The sequence below is a fragment of the Littorina saxatilis genome, linkage group LG4 (genome assembly GCF_037325665.1).
Source record: "Littorina saxatilis isolate snail1 linkage group LG4, US_GU_Lsax_2.0, whole genome shotgun sequence".
Classification (NCBI taxonomy): domain Eukaryota; kingdom Metazoa; phylum Mollusca; class Gastropoda; order Littorinimorpha; family Littorinidae; genus Littorina; species Littorina saxatilis.
In genome coordinates, this window is record NC_090248.1 from 28,173,781 (window position 1) to 28,192,555 (window position 18,775).

The window sequence follows — 18,775 nt, forward strand, 5'->3', positions numbered from 1 at the left end:
CAGGTGACTCAATGCTAATGTGATTCGGGTAAGTATATTAATTAAATGAGAATTTATTTAGGAAATTTTCCATTTATGATGAGGCATTTTGTGGGAGGGGCTTTTAGTGATGAGTTAATGTTAACATTCACACATATATTGTTTGGCGTTGGTAGAGAGTGAAACGCCAGAAGTCGCTTGAAATTGATGAAAACTTTGCTTTCGTTTCAGCAGAGCGGGATGTTTTTATTGGGGGGGGGGGGGGGGGAGGGGAGGGGAGGGAGGGGGGGAGGGGAGGGGGGGGAGGGGAGGGGGAGGGGAGGGGGGGGGAGGGGAGGGGGGGGGGTTACACCAGGGACTACCATAAGCATCCGGAAATGTTTCTTTATAGAAGTTTTCAAAATATTTGCCAAGAGAAAAACATTTATAGCAACATCCCTGCAATAGATACAGCAAGGATTTGACAGTGTTTTACAGATGTTCAACAGTTAGTTCTGATGACCACAGGATTTGACAGGTTTGTAACGAATTTGCTTCCCTTGAAACACAGACTTAACACTGAGGATTGATACACATCTGTTTCTCACATATGCGGACATATGGGGTAACAGCTGGTGTGGAAGGGCTTTTGTTATTTTGGTTAACTTTACTGACAGTTTCTTTGTTTGAACTGTTGTGATTTTCTCTTTGTTATCAGCCGGCAGACTGCAAGACCCTAATAGAGAAAATCAAGTCTTGCGCCGAGTCGGATCTCCTACAGACGCTGAAGGAGGTGAAATCATGGACATATGGAAAGGTACATGTTCCTTTCCAACAAATTATGTTACTCACTGGTTTGATTTAAAATTTCTGGTTTCATTTCTTCAGTTTGTTTCTTGTTTTTCCTTTCATGCACAATTCTGTGAACGATTCTGAATATTGTGGAAGCTCTGTCATTGTTTTTCCTGTACAGATCTTCAAAATGATGCAGCAGAGTTCTTTCAATTCTATATAGTATGTGGTCATTACAGCACAGTTAATTTGATTGGTTGAATATTTACAAACTTGCATTGGGCTAGAGGTGATGGTTAAAGTTTAAACATTGCATCATGACTGCAAGTGCACACACAAGCAGAAATTATTAGCATTGTTTACAGGCATGGGAATTGTTCACCTGTTAAAATATGATTGTAGCTAAAACTACTCTCAATTTTGTTGTTGTTGTTGTTGAAACATGTGCATTAGACCCACCAAACACATAAAAACACAAAAACAACAAAACTGAACATGGGAGGGGGTTTGGGGTGGGGGGAAGTTGGGCAGAGAGAGTGGGCAAAATGCGTCAACAGTGTTTTCTTAAACATTGTTCCATCGTCATGTCTGTTCATGCTGATTCGGTGGTGTGGTTGCAGTGTGAGCTGTACCACTGGGCGGATGTCCTTGACCTGTTTGATGCTGTGCTGGAGAAAGGATGTGCGCATCAGTCCAACAAATCATGGACCATGGCATGCGATCTGCCTGGCAACGAACAGGTGAGCTTACTTCTTCTCACCAAGAGTCATCCATATATTTAGAAGTTGAGGAGTATTTTTATTGATGATTTTTTCTGGTTAAGAAATGTTGACAGACATAACAGCTTTTACACAATTTACAACAATATTATTTTCAAGATAGCATTTTATTCCAGGCATCATTCCTAGGTTAACTTGAATCCTCGCTGGTTGTTTTCAGTTGAAGGCTTTGCTGCTGGACGTGGTGCGCTTCACGGCACTGCTGATCGAGCACAGCTTTTCACGCCACCTGTACAGCTCCATGGAGCACCTGACCACCTTGCTGTCCTCCTGCGACATGCACGTGGTGCTGGCTGTCCTCAACCTCCTCTATGTCTTCAGGTGAGAACACTTTCTGGGATTTCACTGATAAATGGTACGGCTCATGTAGTCTGTTTGTGCTCTCAGGCTGTGTGTGTATTTGTGACTTAGGGGAAGCGATGGGGTGTTCTTTTCTGTTTAATTTTAAGTGGATCCAAAAACAAAGATACTGCCAACGTTCCAATTTTCAGAATCAAAAAACAAGAAAGGTAAGTTGTTATAATGTTTGTTCTTGACAAAATGTAACGTATTTTTGTCAATAAAAAACGTTCCAACAACTTACCTTTCTTGTTTTTTTATTTTAATTTTAAGTGGTTGATTGGTTCATATTTGTTTTTGTCTTTTAGTTTTTATTATTGAGTCACTTGAGAAAAAGTGACTCTATGTAATCGGTCAGTGTTAGTCTGTCCGGCCGGCCGTCCGGCCGGCCGGCCGTCCGTAGACACCACCTTAACGTTGGACGTCAATATAACACTTACCTCGACAGTACTATTCTTGCACATTATCTATTATAGGCCGAAAAAATTGGACAAAACGCTGCGTGGGTACAATTATCTCCCATAACCATGCGCCACCGTGGATCCCAAGCACTGTCTGAGTGCTTCCCCCTTACAGGATGTAGGTGGCGCGTCCTCTTTCTTTTTTCGCGCGTGACAGTAGGCTGTGTTTCTGCTGCGCTCCCGGATTATTTTGGATTCTAGAGTCTTCTTTTCTGTGTGGATTACCACCTGTTGGATTTTTGTGTGTTATTCCACTTCTGGCTTGAGGCTACGTTGTTTTTCTTCCAACTTGTGCCTCCGTTGTTGTGTGGCGGACTCGGCGTGCCTACCGTCCTACTTCGTGGTGACCGGTCGTCTGCTTCTCGTTTCGCCTCATTCACTTGAGTATTGACCTAATTTTCTTTGAATTTTGTTAATTCTCGATTTTTTAAGGGTACGTACAGGGCGAGGTAGGATGTCTCGTCTTGTTTTGGGCTCTGGTTCTACGGAACCAGAGTCTGCCGGGGGCAACCCTTCTCCGGGCGCACAGCGTCATGTTTTGCGCACGGACAGGGGGACCTTTCGGCGCTCCGACTCTCCCTCCCCAAACGCTTTGCGTTTGCGGCGAGGGAGGGCGGAGAAAGCCTGTTTGAGCAAGCTCAATGCGAGCTTGCTCAAACAGGCTGGGCTTGAACCTGGGACTTCGGGCGGGGCTGCGCCGTCGAAGGTTCGGGGAAGGTCGAGGGGAAAGAAAAAGCGTCTTTCTCCTTCTCCTTCCGTGGAACACGCTTCCCCCCCTTCGACGCCGTTGTCCGGCCCTCAGTCTCAGGCTTCAGCTCCTCCCGGTTTCAAGCCTGGGGGGAAGGTTTCCTTCTCCTCCCTGGCTCGAATCCGGGGGCGGGTCGATTCCCAACCCTCTTTGGGGGTTGGTGAATCTGATCTAGGGGCTACGGGAGAGACTCAGGTTTCGACTTCTTTCTTTTCCGGTGCCTCTCCTGTGCCCTCCTCGGTTTCCACCGCTGTGGAAGCCAGGAGGGACACGGGTCCTCCTCTGAACTCCCTCGCTGGGTCGTCTACTGCTGTTTCGACAGTAGTCTCGGACTCATGGGGGGGGAGATCGGAGGAGATGACGGGGTCTATGAATTCCCTCCCCGCTGGGGTTGGGATGCGAATTGACCCCGTTCAGGGCGGTCCTGTGGGGGCAGGGGTTTCAGGCATCGTGCCTACGACCACTGCTACTACGGTTCCCTCTGACGTCCGTGTGACTGGTGGCTGTCCCTCTATGAAACGCTCCGGCCGACTAGTTACTGGACGTGGAGGTGTTCGACAGAACGTGGTACTTCTGTCGAATGGTCAGGGCGACGGGAACATTGTTTCTGTTGCTCAAACCGACACCTCCGACCGGACCGTCTTGACCCCACGCCATTCCTTAGCGTCTGGTGTTCGGGTGACGGATGGTCCGGACCAAGGGTCCGGAACGGTCCAGGCTTACGGGTCGGGATCGAACCGGACCCACGGGTCCCGACTGGACTTGACCTCCGGGTTTGGTCCGGACGGGACCCATGGTACGGGACCGTACCGGACCTTAGGGTCCGGTGCGGGACAGTACCTCTGGCCCTTGCCGGACCCCCGGACCTACGGGTCCGGATGGTACGGTACGGGACCAGTGGTCCGGTCGGGACCGGACCACCCGACCACCTCTGTTGGTCCGGGTGGTCTGGCACCGAACCGGGACACACCGGACCACCGGACCTACGGGTCCGGATGGTACGGTACGGGACCAGTGGTCCGGTCGGGACCGGACCACCCGACCACCTCTGTTGGTCCGGGTGGTCTGGCACCGAACCGGAACACACCGGACCACCGGACCTACGGGTCCGGATGGTACGGTGTTTCCACGTCCGGACCGAACCACCCGAACACTTTTGTGGGTACGGATGGTTCTGTGCCGAACGGGACCTCCGGATGGTACGGGACCGGACCGGACCACCGGACCGGACCGGACCACCGGAACACCGGACCACTCGACCGGACCGGACCGGACCACCGGAACACCGGACCACCCGACCGGACCGGATCGGCACCCCCGACCGGACCGGACCATTTCTTTTCTGATCAGACCCGATGGGTCCCTGTTCAGTCTATAAATGGCGGGGGTTCGTTGGCTGGACTGACCCAACAGTCGCAGGGTTTTTGTTGTTCTCTCCCTTCGGCTGCTGGAGACGTTTCGTCTTTGGGGCAGGGGTCTTCGCGGCCTCTTGCTTCAGTGGGCGTTTCGTCACAGTCTACTTCATCACTTTCGGCTCCTCCCCCTCAAGCTTCCTACACTCCTGCTGTTGAGGAGTTGTCGGGAAGTGAAGAGGAGAGTGAGTCAGAGGACGATGGGGAGGAGGATCAGGGTCGCCCTGAGGTTAACACTGATCCTCTACCCTTGCCGGTTTCTGATGGAACTTCCGAAGCTATGCTTCGTACTTTCCAACAGTACATGACAGACATCACGCGGCGTCTTGACGCCACGGATGCCTCTCTTAAGCGTCTGTCGTCTAGTGTTCCCAACCCTTCGGTTGACACACAGGACGTGGAGTCTGAGGACGAGAGGCAGGAGGCTCTCCCTCGCACAGCTAGAAGGACGTTTGAACAGTTTCAGGACGTCCTTCCCTCCGACGCCCTCTCGTCCTTGGAGTCCGCTTCGGCCCGGGCGCGGGAGGCACACGCCGCGTCTGCCGGCGGCTCGTTTTATGAACGATCCGGCCGCCAGCAATTCGCGTTCCACCCTAGTCTTAGTGCCACGGTGGAAGCGGCAGCACATCGCCTGAGGAGTACAGATTCACGTGCGAACGCGACCTATGTTCCTCGGGAGGACGCGGATTCAGTGCCGTGCTTTCCTTCGGGAGGCGCACCTCCACTGTTTCCTCGTGTCCAATCTGTTTCGTCCCTCCCTTTTCCCTTTGACTCTCGAACTCTCCCTTTCCAGACTTCGAGTGTTCAGGGTGGGGCTGACGGTGATGTGTTCGTTGGGGAGGTGCCTTCGGTCAAGAAGGTGGAACTGAGCTCTGCTTCGTTCCACAATCTTGAGGCCACCGTTTCTTCCATTGTCGAGGCCCAATCACAGGCCTTGACATGGATGAGCACGCTGTCCACACTGTTGGACCCTCCCGATCGGGCAGAGTCCGATTCCACTCGGGTCCTTGACACGGTTCGAGTGGATCGGGCTTTGCATGCCGTGCGATCGTGCGTGACGACTGCGGCAGAATTGGCCATTGGAACACGGGTCCACTTGTTGGCCCTGTTCCGTGATCATTTTCTGGCTACTTCTTTAGTGCCTCCGGATATGAGGAAGAGTCTGAGGAACACGTTTCCTCAGCCTTCTTCCCTTTTTCATCCGGGCACTGTCCGTTCTGTGGTGGAGTCCACACGCCAGAGGAACACTGATTCTCTGATGGTTGGCCTCGCTGCTTCGGCGACGTCGGCGGGGAGTAAGAGAAGTGCTACAGTCACCTCCAGCTCCCAGCCTCAGAAGAAGAAGAAGAAGAAGCCAGTTTCACTGCCTCCTTCTTCCTCCTCTCAGGCGCCTGTCGCGTTCCCCCCTGCGGCCCCGGCTTCTCGTGCTCCCAAGCGTAAGAAGAAGGGTGCTCAGACAGGTAAGGGTAAGCAGCACCACCAGGGGGGTGGTCGCAAGCCTGCGCCTGCCCGCCAGCAGAATTTTCAGTGAGTCCCGGCCCTACGTTGACGCCCCCTCAAGTTGCCCCTCTTTCGTCCGTCGGTTCCCTTTTTCGGGCCCGCGACATGTGGGGCAGACTGGTCTCCAACCAGTTTATCTTGAGGGTGGTGGGGTCGGGGTTTTCTCTACCGCTGTCGTCACAACCTCCATTGTCCGCTCTACCTTTGACGTTCCCCCCTCCTCGAGACCCTGCCAGATGGCAGGCTCTTCAAGACGAGGTGAACTCGTTGGTCGAGAAGAAGGCTGTCTACCCCCTTTCTCAGCCTTCTCCGGGGTTCTACTCCCGCCTGTTCACCGTCCCCAAAAAGGACGGCAGGTTCAGGCCGGTGTTGGACCTCTCCACCTTGAACTTGTACCTTCGCAGGTGCAAGTTCAAGATGGAAACCCCTTCGTCGGTCCGGTTGGCCATCCGGCCAAACGATTGGGCCACGTCTGTGGACCTCCAGGATGCTTACTTCCACATCCTGGTGGCCCCGGGGTACCGACATCTGCTCCGGTTTGTTTGGGAGGGCACAGTGTTCGAGTTTCGGGCCCTCCCATTCGGCCTGTCCTTGGCCCCGCTGATTTTTACAAAGGTGGTCAAGGAGCTGGCGGCGTTGGTCAGAGCTCAGGGTGTGCGTCTGCGTCAATATTTGGACGATTGGCTCACCCTGGCCCAGTCTCGCGATCAATGCCTCCAACACACCCGGCAGGTCCTGGAACGGACCCATGCTTTGGGGTTCCAGATACAGTGGCACAAGTCAGACCTCGTGCCAGCCCAGCAGTTTTGCTACTTGGGGATGGCGTTCGACACAGTGCTTTACACTGTGTCTCCCTCCCCGGACAGAATCCTCTCCCTGAGGCGAAAGATCCTCTCCATTCAGGCTTGCCGCGCTGTTCCTCACAGGCGGCTGGCGGAACTGTTGGGTTCCATGGAGTCTGTCGCTCTGCTGCTGCCCCTTGCAAGGCTACACAAACGTCCCCTGCAACGGGCAGTAGCAGATCGGACTTCCAGGCCTCTCGATTACACCGAGTTGGTCCAGATCGGGCCTTGGTTTCACGAGGCTGTAGTCCAATGGCTGGACCCGATCTGGCTCAACTCTGCGGTGCCTATCCAACCGAGACGGCCGTCTCTCTTCCTGTACACCGACGCTTCTACGCGGGGTTGGGGGGCCCACCTGGACCTGCACGAGGCCCAGGGGGTCTGGACCCAGGAGGAGTCCCTCCTACACATCAACTTTCTAGAGTTGGAGGCGGTTCGTCGGGCTCTGCTGGAGTTTCGCCTCCTGATTCGGGATCAGGATGTGTTGGTCCACGGGGACAACACCACATGCCTAGCTTACCTTCGCCACCAGGGGGGCACCAATTCTCGGTCCCTCTCCCTGTTAGCGGAGGAGATTCTGCTCTGGTGCCAGACCAATCAGGTCCGGATGTCAGTCCAATTCGTTCCGGGGAAACTGAACGCCCTGGCCGACATTCTCAGTCGGGGCGATCAGGTTCTCCCCACAGAATGGACCATCGCTCACAACGTTCTACGGCGTCTGTGGGCAAGGTGGGACCGTCCTCTGATCGATCTGTTCGCAACTCGATTCAGCGCTCGGCTTCCCAGGTACGTCAGCCCCTTTCGAGACACGAATGCGTTCCACGTGGACGCATTCACTCTCTCGTGGAGGCTCCTCGATGCTTACGCCTATCCCCCGACATCTCTGATTCCGAGGGTACTGGCAAAGTATCTGCAGGAACGGCCAAGACTGATTTTGGTCGCGCCTTACTGGCCAACAGCTCCGTGGTTTCCAGATCTTCGCGGTCTCACCCACGTAGACCCTCTACCTCTGAATCTGGACGGGGGAAGTCTGCTCCAGCCTCGATCAGGCCTCCCTCATCCACGTCCAGAGAGTCTGTGCTTGACCGCATGGCTCTTGTGCGCTCCAAACTGCTTGCACTAGGATTGCACAAGAGTTCAGTAGAGTTTTCCTTGAACGCTAAGAGGCGATCAACTAATCAGCTCTATGACTTACGCTGGAGAGCTTGGGCCTCCTTCGCCTTGTCCAAGGGGATAAAGCCGCTTTATCCCTCAACACAGGACTTGGCCAACTTCCTGGTGGAAGTGTATCAAAAGAAGAGTCTTTCTTCTAAGACTCTTCTTGGATACAAATCTGCCATCACTTCCACGATTGCGGCTGCTACTGGTCGCAGACCTGAACACTTGATCAGTTCCTCCCTCATTGCTAATGTCCTTTCGGGTATTAGCAATGCAGCGGTGTCTAAACCTCGGGTTTCATTTCCCAAGTGGGATGTCTTCCTGGTTCTCAAACTCCTGCGTAGCAAGGAGTTTGAACCCCTGGCAGGCATTAGTATCAAGTTCCTGACTTTTAAGACTGTGTTCCTCATCGCTTTAGCCACTTGCCGTAGACTCAGTGGTATTCAAGCTTTGAGTGGCCTGGAATTTGACATTGAGTTCACCACACATCAGGTGACGTTGGCTTTCCTACCAGACTTTCGAGCCAAGAATCAGAATGCCTCGGAGTTGTCCAAACCAGTAGTCATTCAAGCCTTGGCTCCCACTCTTGAACATGATGACCCTGATCGCTTCCTCTGCCCAGTACGTGCCCTTAGAGTGTACCTGGATAGAACACGTAGCTTTCGGTCTTCTAAGCGGTCACTGTTTGTCTCGCTTAATCCGAAGTACCAATCGGATATTTCTAGACAAACTTTAGCTCGTTGGCTGACCTTGCTTATCAAACAGGCTTATGTTCATGCTCAAGTGGATGTGGTCCCTGACATCAGGGCACACGAGATTCGGGCTATCGGCTCCTCGTTGGCGCACGTGCGGGGTGCCTCGCTCCAAAGCATAATGGCGGTCGCGTTCTGGAAGACTCCAGCCACGTTTATTAACCACTATATGCGAGACTTTTCCAGTCTCAGGCTTGACCAGTCGTATGGCATTGCCAAAGCAGTGGTTGCCAGCATGGTCACGTCAGTCTAAGGTATTTTTCTTGGGTATATTTTCTTTTACAGTAGTACTGTTCGAAAATTGCCTGGGTATCTTAATCCTTGGATTTAAGTGATTTTGATTAAGGAGTTTAATACTCTACATATCACCCTCACACCACTCTGGTATTCTGTGCAAGAATAGTACTGTCGAGGTAAGTGTTATATTGACTGTAAGGCTTCTTTTTAAGCCTACTGTCTATATGATACTTACCGAGACAGTACTATTAGAGTTTCCCTCCCGCCTCCCCTCTTGATATGTTATGGGCTTTTTGAGGGTCTGCAGCTCATAAAGAAAGAGGACGCGCCACCTACATCCTGTAAGGGGGAAGCACTCAGACAGTGCTTGGGATCCACGGTGGCGCATGGTTATGGGAGATAATTGTACCCACGCAGCGTTTTGTCCAATTTTTTCGGCCTATAATAGATAATGTGCAAGAATAGTACTGTCTCGGTAAGTATCATATAGACAGTAGGCTTAAAAAGAAGCCTTACAATCGGGCTCATATTTTGTTTAGTCGTGACCTCCAATGACCTCTACACTTTAACGATGGTTTCGTTGACCTTTGACCTTTTTCAAGGTCACAGGTCAGCGTCAAAGGAAAAATTAGACATTTTATATCTTTGACAAAGTTCATCGGATGTGATTGAAACTTTGTAGGATTATTCTTTACATCAAAGTATTTACATCTGTAGCCTTTTACGAACGTTATCAGAAAAACAAGGGAGATAACTAGCCTTTTCTGTTCGGCAACACACAACTTAACGTTGGGCTTTTCTCGGAAACTATAAAAGTGACCGGGCTCAAATTTTATGTGAACGTGACTCATTGTGTTGTGAATAGCAATTTCTTCCTGTCCATCTGATGCCTCATATAATATTCAGAACTGCGAAAGTGACTCGATCGAGCGTTTGCTCTTCTTGTTGTGTGTTGGGAGGGCAAGCTGCTTCCTCTGTTTTATCTTGCCAAAATATTCACTTTTGGTATCTGGTTATACAGCAGTACCTGGGATAAAAGGACACCCTTGGGACCAGCCAAATGTTCCTACATTGTAGGTGGCCTGTCATGACAGGTACTATTTAGATAATACTCAAAGATGCCACAGAAGGTGTCCTTTCAGGAACAAGAACAAGAATTTATTTTGCCATATAGCATAACAGCCATTAGAATTTATCCTGGTGGAGGGAGTTATCCTATCATCTGAGGGGCCCCACATCGCAAGAACCACTGTATTTTTAATTTCCAATGTCGTTCATTTTCTGTATATTTTGAGTATTTAGTAACAGATTGTATTGTCACAGCCATAAAACACTCTGGATCTTGTTAAAGCAATGCAGCAGTTCTTTGTCGGTGCAGTTTTTTTTTCTTTAGATGCACGTTGTAATAATATGTGTTCTGGCTTTTGCAGCAAGAGGTCCAACTTCATCACCCGCATGAACCCAGACAAACGCCAGGCCCTCATCATACGCCTCACGCACCTCGCAGAGGTAAGTCGCACTCGATAGACAATGTTCAGAATTAACTGTTGGGTTTGTATGGCTTGTGAAAGATACAAGGACTCGGTGGCCGAGTGGTAACGCACTTGCGCTTGGAAGCGAGAGGTTGCGAGTTCGACCCTGGGTCAGGGCGTTAGCAATTTTCTCCCCCCCTTTCCTAACCTAGGTGGTGGGTTCAAGTGCTAGTCTTTCGGATGAGACGAAAAACCGAGGTCCCTTCGTGTACACTACATTGGGGTGTGCACGTTAAAGATCCCACGATTGACAAAAGGGTCTTTCCTGGCAAAATTGTATAGGCATAGATAAAAAATGTCCACCAAAATACCCGTGTGACTTAGAATAATAGGCCGTGAAAAGTAGGATATGCGCCGAAATGGCTGCGATCTGCTGGTCGATGTGAATGCGTGATGTATTGTGTAAAAAATTCCATCTCACACGGCATAAAATAGATCCCTGCGCCTTGAGTCCGAGTCTGGAGATACGCGCGCGATATAAGACTTCATATAACGAATTCCCTTGCTTTTCGTTGGACAAATAAATCCACACATGCTCCTTGTCCACATGTTTCCAACACACCCCTTGCTTGTGCTTGGCTTGTAAATTGTTTGTCTTAGTGAAATCAAGGGTATTCACTCTTTCACAACCCATACAAACCAGACAGAGTTGTTTTCAGAGATCATCTATTGCCCATTAATTCTGATCACATTATCCGTCTTGTTTGTTGTGGTGTTTTCTGTCCTGAATGAAAGAGAGCACATTTTATTAATTGTATGATTCTGGTGTTTTTAGAGTTGGGGAGGAAAAGAAAATGGCTTCGGACTCGCAGAGTGCTGCAGAAACCTCCCTCCTACTGTAAGTAAAGAAAATAAGAATTGAAAGTAATTATTCATGATGACTGCAGGTGTGTTAAAAACTATTTTTGGCTCAATTGTCAAACTGATAAGTACACAAGAATGTCTGGTCTGCCAGACGTTGTGTAAGTTTGTCACAAAAAGTTTCTCAAGGACTGATTGAGGGAAACATGTATAAACAGTTTAACAGCAAAAGCAGTAATATTCACTAAAGAAAACTGAGTTATTCAACAGTAATGGTCCAGAAGTCCTTTGATTAACACTAAAGGTTCATCCTTTGGCCAAGCAAGCAGAAGGTTTCAAGTCATCGACCAGATTTAAAAAAAAGAAAAACAAGTCGCGTAAGGTGAAAATACAACATTTAGTCAAGCTCAGTCGAACTCACAGAATGAAACTGAACGCATTGCATTATTTCCGCAAGACCGTACACTCGTAGCATCGTCTGTCCACCGCTCGTGGCAAAGGCAGTGAAATTAACAATCCAGAAAAGCGCGGTAGCGGTTGCGCCGAGGAGGATAGCACGCTTTTCTATATCTCTATTCTTTTTAACTCTCTGAACGTGTTTTTAATCCAAACATATATCTATATATTTTTGGAATCAGGAACGGACACGGAATAAGATGAAATTGTTTTTAAATCGATTTCGGAAATTTAGTTTTAATCATAATTTTTATATTTTTAATTTTCAGAGCTTGTTTTTAATCCGAATATAATATATTTATATGTTTTTGGAATCAGGAAATGATGAAGAATACAATAAACGTAATTTTGGATCGTTTTTAACAATAACAATAACAGCACTTTATTGTCCATTAAAATATTACATAAAAATGGAAATTTTTCTTCGGCACACCCTGTCTGCCTGTAAACGATTATAACAACAATTGTATAGGACGACACACATAAAACATAAAACATAAAAGGGATACAATCAAATATGATATTGCACTATGTAAATTTACCCTCTCATATCACAGGAGTTGGGTTTCACAGCCGAGTAATCACATTACAAATATTTCCCACACACCTTCACATGTACACATTGTTTGTTTTTTCCCAGCCGACCAGCCTCTACGTGATGCGAGAAGAATTTAAAATGGTGACTGCAGAAGGCAGGAATGACTTTTTAAACTGGTTTTTGCGTTTTTATAAAAAAAAAAAATTTTAATTACAATTTTCAGATTTTTAATGACCAAAGTCATTAATTAATTTTTAAGCCTCCAAGCTGAAATGCAATACCAAAAGTCCGGCCTTCGTCGAAGATTGCTTGGCCAAAATTTCATTCAATTTGATTGAAAAATGAGGGTGTGACAGTGCCGCCTCAACTTTTACAAAATGCCGGATATGACGTCATCAAAGACATTTATCGAAAAAATGAAAAAAAACGTCTGGGGATATCATACCCAGGAACTCTCATGAAAAATTTCATAAAGATCGGTCCAGTAGTTTACTCTGAATCGCTCCACACACACACACACACACACACACACACACACACACACACACACACACACACACACACACACACACACACACACACACACACACACACACACACACACACACACACACACACACATACACCACGACCCTCGTCTCGATTCCCCCCTCTATGTTAAAACATTTAGTCAAAACTTGACTAAATGTAAAAAAGAGGCTAGAGGACGAGCCTTGATGATTGACATTGTATATTTATGGTGCAAAGTGATGCACTTGGCATTTTTGATAGAATCTGAATGCTTATTACTGTCAACTATGATTTATACTTTCTAATTGATTTTTACTTTGATTGCCAACAGAGTTATCCATCCAGTGCAACAACTCTTCACTTTGAATTCTACACGGAGAGCAAGGATGAAAAATCTTCAAAAAAGGTTTGTAATACAGTTTCATCTACTTTTCTTGGGGTCGGGTTATTGAAATCAGTTCATATGCAATGTTTTATGTTGACTTGTGAGTTATTGTAAAGTAATCAGTTTAGTCTTTACTTAATTTCCATGATATGCCTGATTGTAATTTTGTGTCTTGGTGAGCTTTTAAGATGTTGTTCTGATGCTATAAAGTAGATATTGTGCTTTATTTTATTGTTTTTTTAATGCTGTAATCTAAATTGAATTGTATTAGAATATTGTGATTCTCAGGTAATATGGAGAGCACGGAACAATTTTGTGGTTTTCACTGAATTGGAATTGAATTGAATTGAAATCATCTTGTCTTGCAACAGGGTTCGAATGCAGTGCAGAGTATACACATGGAGAACGTAGATCGCTCAGAAAAACTGCCCACACAGATTATGGAAGAGCTCATGGAAACATTTTCCATTCCTACCAGCAAACAGGTATGTTCCTGATGACATGATAATGTGTGTTTACCGTGTCACAGACATGTTTAATGGATTGGATGCTGACTGTATTTAGATGTTTTTTTAGGCCAAATAAAAATATATGTTGGTTTAGGGTAACCCAACCGACCCTATTTTTTCCCGCCGACCCTATCATTTTTTTTTCCAATTCTAAAAAACAAAAACACCTCTTGGCACATTTTGCGAACCATACCGTGACTAACGGAAGTAACCTCCTTTAAAATCGACTAAATTTAAGAAGAAGAAAAAAGCCGACCTATCGACCCTATCTTTTTTGGTCACGTTACCCTAAACCAACATATATTTTTATTTGGCCTTGAGTAAATTGATAGATCACTTAGATTTAAACACAAAGAGGACACATCAATAACCAGATTAGTACTTTCTTTATTAATATTTCGGCAGCGACAAACTGCCTTCTTCAGGATGGTATGATAAAAGTATGACGGCACTTTGATGTTCCTTATGTGTGCTTTACATACATTAGATACCTGGATATGTGTATATGCAGGTATGCCTGCACTTATGTGCGCTTGTATGTGTGTGTTTAAGAAAACCCAATGAGTATGTGTTTGTGTTCCATTTGTATAGTGGTTTGTTTACTTGTGTACTGTGTACTTTAATATTTTGATATACTAGAATTTACCTTTTTTGTGTATGTATTTTGTATTTTATTTGTTCAGTTTTATAAGGTGCAGGGAACTATATGAAGATTACCGCCTTGAAAATATTATTATTATCATTATGTTCAGCAAATGCTGAAACACAAAATTGTATCCATAGTTGGGTTGCTGACTGTGCTGATGCTATATTTAGCATGTTCAGCAGAGCGCATGCATACATCACAGATGTTGTGGTTAACTGACCTGTTGATTTAATGACAGGTGCTGCTGTACACACACATACGCCTGGCCCATCTCTTCCCTCGCTACAGTACCAGACTGCAGTGTGTTCAGGCCAGGCTACAGGCCATTTCCATTTTAGGTGTGTATGCTCCCCACCTTCTCTTTCTTCTCAAGTTATTTCTGTGATGGAGGCATGCTTCAGCAAGTCAACAGAAGAAAGAGGAAAAAATTAAGTTATGAATTTTAATACTAGTCATGACTGAATAGGTTAGGTATTGTGGAATAAGGTAAGCTGTTGACCAGTCTGGATGACCAGCCATCCTTGACGATTTTCTTGTGATACCATGCCATGGTTTAGCACACTTTGTGGAATTTTAAAACTGCTGTTGTCTGCAGTAGATTATTGATTCAGTTCATAGACCATGGTTGAGCACGCTTTTGCAATTAAATTACATATCTTACCCAACTCACATATAGCAATTAACCCTAGTTCAGTGCTGGTAACGCTGTACGCGTCCCCTTGGTAACAAGGAAGGCGCCTCTAAAAAAAGAGTGACATGAGACCCGTAAGGGTGTCTAAGCCAGCCCGGAAACGAGACTGCCTTCCGTATGCGCGCATACACCGCCATATGCAATTCATTCCAAAGCTCAGCGCCAGTGAGACTGGTCGCATTTGATGTACGCTCCGGCTGTTTCAGCCGTTTTGACTTAGTCTTTTGACTTTGTTGTTCCTCTTGGTATCTTCTTGCATCTGGACTTCTCTACTGCTGTTGAGGTGAGGTCGTTCTTGTTTATTCTTGATTTTGGCAGCGTTGTTGGCCGCTTTTTGGACTTGCAAAATTTTTTCAAAAATTTTTCGTGAGTCTTTGTTGTGTCATGGCCGACAATGCCAAGAAGTGGTGTACGCCTAAAAGGTAGCTGCTGCGCCCACTTCTTCTAAAGAATCTTCTAGGAAGACTAAACAATCCGTTTCTGGTGAAGATACTCTTGCAAAAAATCTTTTGATGTGTTTGTTGATTTGCCCGCTAAGCCGGTAGACAAGACAGCGGCCATTTTGTCGGCTAAGCCGGTTGACAAGACCGCTCACGTGAATAAACCTGCTAAGGGGGATTCTCCCCCTGTGGTGCCGGGGTTGGCATCCGCTGATGTTGCTGCTTTGTTGTTATCTCTTAGTTCGCAGGTGTCTACTTTAGCGGCCGAGATTACTTCGACGAGAGCGGAGCTTCGTTCTCTTCCCTCGGGTGTGGCTGGCGTCTCTTCGCTTGCCAGCGTTCGCTCGTCTCCTGCCACTACAGTCACGAGAGCGGAGGTGCATGCCTCTCAGGATGAGGAGATTGTGCCGTGTCCGCTTTTGGGTTCGCATTCCGGCGTTCCGTCTCGTACACAAGGTATGTCTGCTGAGTTAGTAACCGGGTTCTCCGGCCAAAACTCGGCACGTGGTCAGGAGCGAGTAGCCTCAGGCGCATGGCGGCCGGGCGAAAGTTCTTATCTCTCGGCTGACTCAACCCGCTTTGGCGGCCTTTCAGTGGGGAGTAAGAGCCCTGGTACACGTAAGGAAGTTCCACTGCACTCTGCTCAGTCTGGGGACGGGGGCGAGTGTGTGTGGCTTCCGACCCCGCCCTCTGGGCGGGGGGTAGACAGTAAAGCTGGTTCTCTGCTAGACAATGGTGTCAGTACGGGAGTCAGCTTTCGGATTGCATGGTAGTGCAAGACGACTGGTTTACTGTGTGCAAAGCTAGGTGGTGCTTGGATCGACCAGGAGTGTCTTTCTGGGTGTCACCTTCCTGATTGCGATTGCGAGCATGAAGGAGAGGTTAACGAGGGGGCGTCCACGGTGGTGGACGACTCCCAGCTTACTTGCCGTTCAAGTTGTCCAGCGCAGTGACGTGGGCAGCGGAAAACGGCATTTAGGTATTGTGGAAGTTGGTGATTCTGGGATCGACCGCGAACGGCTTGGCCGGGAGCGTCTTTCCGGGGGTCACCTTCCTGATTGCCATTGCGAGCATGAAGGAAAGGATAACGAGTGCGTCCACGGGGATGGACGACACCCAGCTTAACTTGCCGTTCAAGTTGTCCAGCGCAGTGACGTGGGCGGCGGAAAACGGCATTTAAGTTTTGACCGGAAGGGGTGGTTGAGAACAAAGGGGTAACTTACTCTACCTCTATCTGGTTCCGACTTCTGGAAGTTCGGAGGAACAGGATGTTCTCTTCAGCTTCCTGGATTTGTTGTCCATTGCCCTGGAGTTGGCAATTGGCCGCGTGTAGCCGGGTTCTCCGGTGAAAGTGGTGTACGTTCGCAGGAGGAATGTGGCACGCATTTTCGTGGCTGGGCAACGTAAGCTTCCGCCCTGGGGGCAGGAGGTTGTTGGTCTGAGTGATTCTTGGATTGACCATGCAAGTCTCTCTGGGGGTCACCTTCCTAACTTTGTAACCAAGTAGGAAGGAGAGGATTGTGAGGGTGTGTCCACGGTGGTGGATGACACCCAGCTTAACTTGCCGTTTAAGTTGTCCAGCGCAGTGGCCTGGTCAGTGGAAAACGGCATTTAGGTTTTGACAGGAACGGGGGGCAGGTAGCGAACGGAGGGCTGGTTCTTTGTTGGACAGTTAAGTCAAACAGGGAGTCAGCTTCCGGATTGCACGGTTGTGCTTGACGGCTGTTCAGATGAAGGTGCTTACGCATTACTGAAGAGCCCTGATTTTAGGTTCCGTTTCATGTTAGCAAGTGCAGTGGTGCTCGCAGCTGAAATGGTTTGAGGACTACGGGATCGTCCGGTGTGTTTTTATGCTACCTGTGGGTTCTGATGTTTACTAATCCACGGCCGGTTTCGCTTCCGCTTTTGTGGCTGTGGCTTCCGGTACAGGATGGGATAGCCTTCTACCGTTAACACTGGGGTGTTGGTAGTCGGCACCTTTCAGCCTTTGGCTGTCGGTTCCGTCGCTGCGGTTCCTTTGCTGTTATTCAGGCTGTGTCCACTTCCTTTTCCAGTTTTCCCGCTGGAAGGAGACAGGTGGATGGAGTTTTGGTCATGGAGTTCCGGTGTTGAATTTTTTCAAAACTTTTCCGATTTTTGGCAAGTATTGCCTTATCGGGATTGGTGACTGGTTCTCATCATTTCGATGATTGTTATGATGCTTTTGAACGAGGGGAGGCTCATACTTCAGCTGTGTCGCTGTTCGCGGCATTTTGAAGTTGATTTGAGCCTTCTGAGGAGAATCTTTGAGTGTTAAGTTCTTAGATCCTCTGGCGGGGTCTTTTTGTACTTGTGGAGTTTTCACAAGCGAGTCTTCTTTGTCACCACTACCTGTGTAGACAACGTTCGACTTTATACCTGCGGCGGCGTTGCTTTAGCTTGTGTCTTACGCTTAAGAGCGTGTCACTCGCGGAGCGCTTTCTGTAGGCTTCGGTTAACTCCAAACTTAAGAACTTAGGTTCTCTGTTTTTGTTCTACGGAACCGCCCTCGGGTTTGGCTAAAATCCATCTGGATTTGGATAGCTAGGAGAAAGTGTCTGTAAGATCAAGATCTCCTAGCTCGGGGAGTTTGTGGCTTCGGGTTTTTATGATGGGCTCGTTTGAACAAAACGCGCTTTTACTCTCGCCTGGGTGGTTACGTTCTAACTGGATATCTTTGTGGTCTGACAGGACGCAGATACAAAGGAGTTAACTTTGCCGGTTTTTTACCTGAGGGTAAGCCTCTGCCTTTAAAGTTTTGTTCTTTTGGCTAGGCTTTAATCTCTTTCTTGTTTGAAAGGTCTCTTTTTGAGACCCCTTCTATGCACGCGGGCTTTTATCTATCAAAGAGACGCTCACGGTAAAAGGGAAGCGCAGGGCAGGCCTTGGCTGTCGTTTGTTTCCAAACGAAAAGCTTCAGGCTGGCTGTTATCTACTTTAGCTTTTGGCTCTATACCCTCGCTTTCACAGGATCTTTCTCATAGATCGTTTTGGCGACCTGTTGGTCGCACAGTACGGGTCTTTGCTATCTTGGTTCCAGACCTCTTAAGGCTGGCAAGAAGGCGTCTTTGCTTTCTCACATTCCAGTTACACGGATGTCTTCTGTAAGGATATCCTTGGGATACTTAGGGGCTTCCGCCTCAACTCTGGATTTGATTCAGAGTCTTTATAGGGGTTTTGGGCGTGTTTGTTCGCTTGTCACTTAGACTGGCTTGGTTCGAAGCGCTTATTTCTTACGGAATGAACTCCTCTTCTCTACGTGTAATGCAGG

General features: G+C 48.0%; 1 protein-coding gene across 4 annotated transcripts in view; it reads left to right on the forward strand.

The window, feature by feature from the left end:
- Positions 1-18,775, forward strand: part of LOC138964398 (E3 ubiquitin-protein ligase HUWE1-like) — a 177,788-nt gene that overhangs the window by 16,310 nt on the left and 142,703 nt on the right. For all 4 annotated transcript variants that reach the window (XM_070336336.1, XM_070336339.1, XM_070336338.1 and 1 more), the window contains exons 3-10: positions 677-775; positions 1,371-1,490; positions 1,690-1,850; positions 10,409-10,487; positions 11,286-11,348; positions 13,147-13,221; positions 13,572-13,685; positions 14,594-14,693. In XM_070336336.1, the coding sequence (XP_070192437.1) occupies positions 677-775; positions 1,371-1,490; positions 1,690-1,850; positions 10,409-10,487; positions 11,286-11,348; positions 13,147-13,221; positions 13,572-13,685; positions 14,594-14,693 (811 nt within the window). The remainder of the gene's footprint in view (positions 1-676; positions 776-1,370; positions 1,491-1,689; positions 1,851-10,408; positions 10,488-11,285; positions 11,349-13,146; positions 13,222-13,571; positions 13,686-14,593; positions 14,694-18,775) is intronic.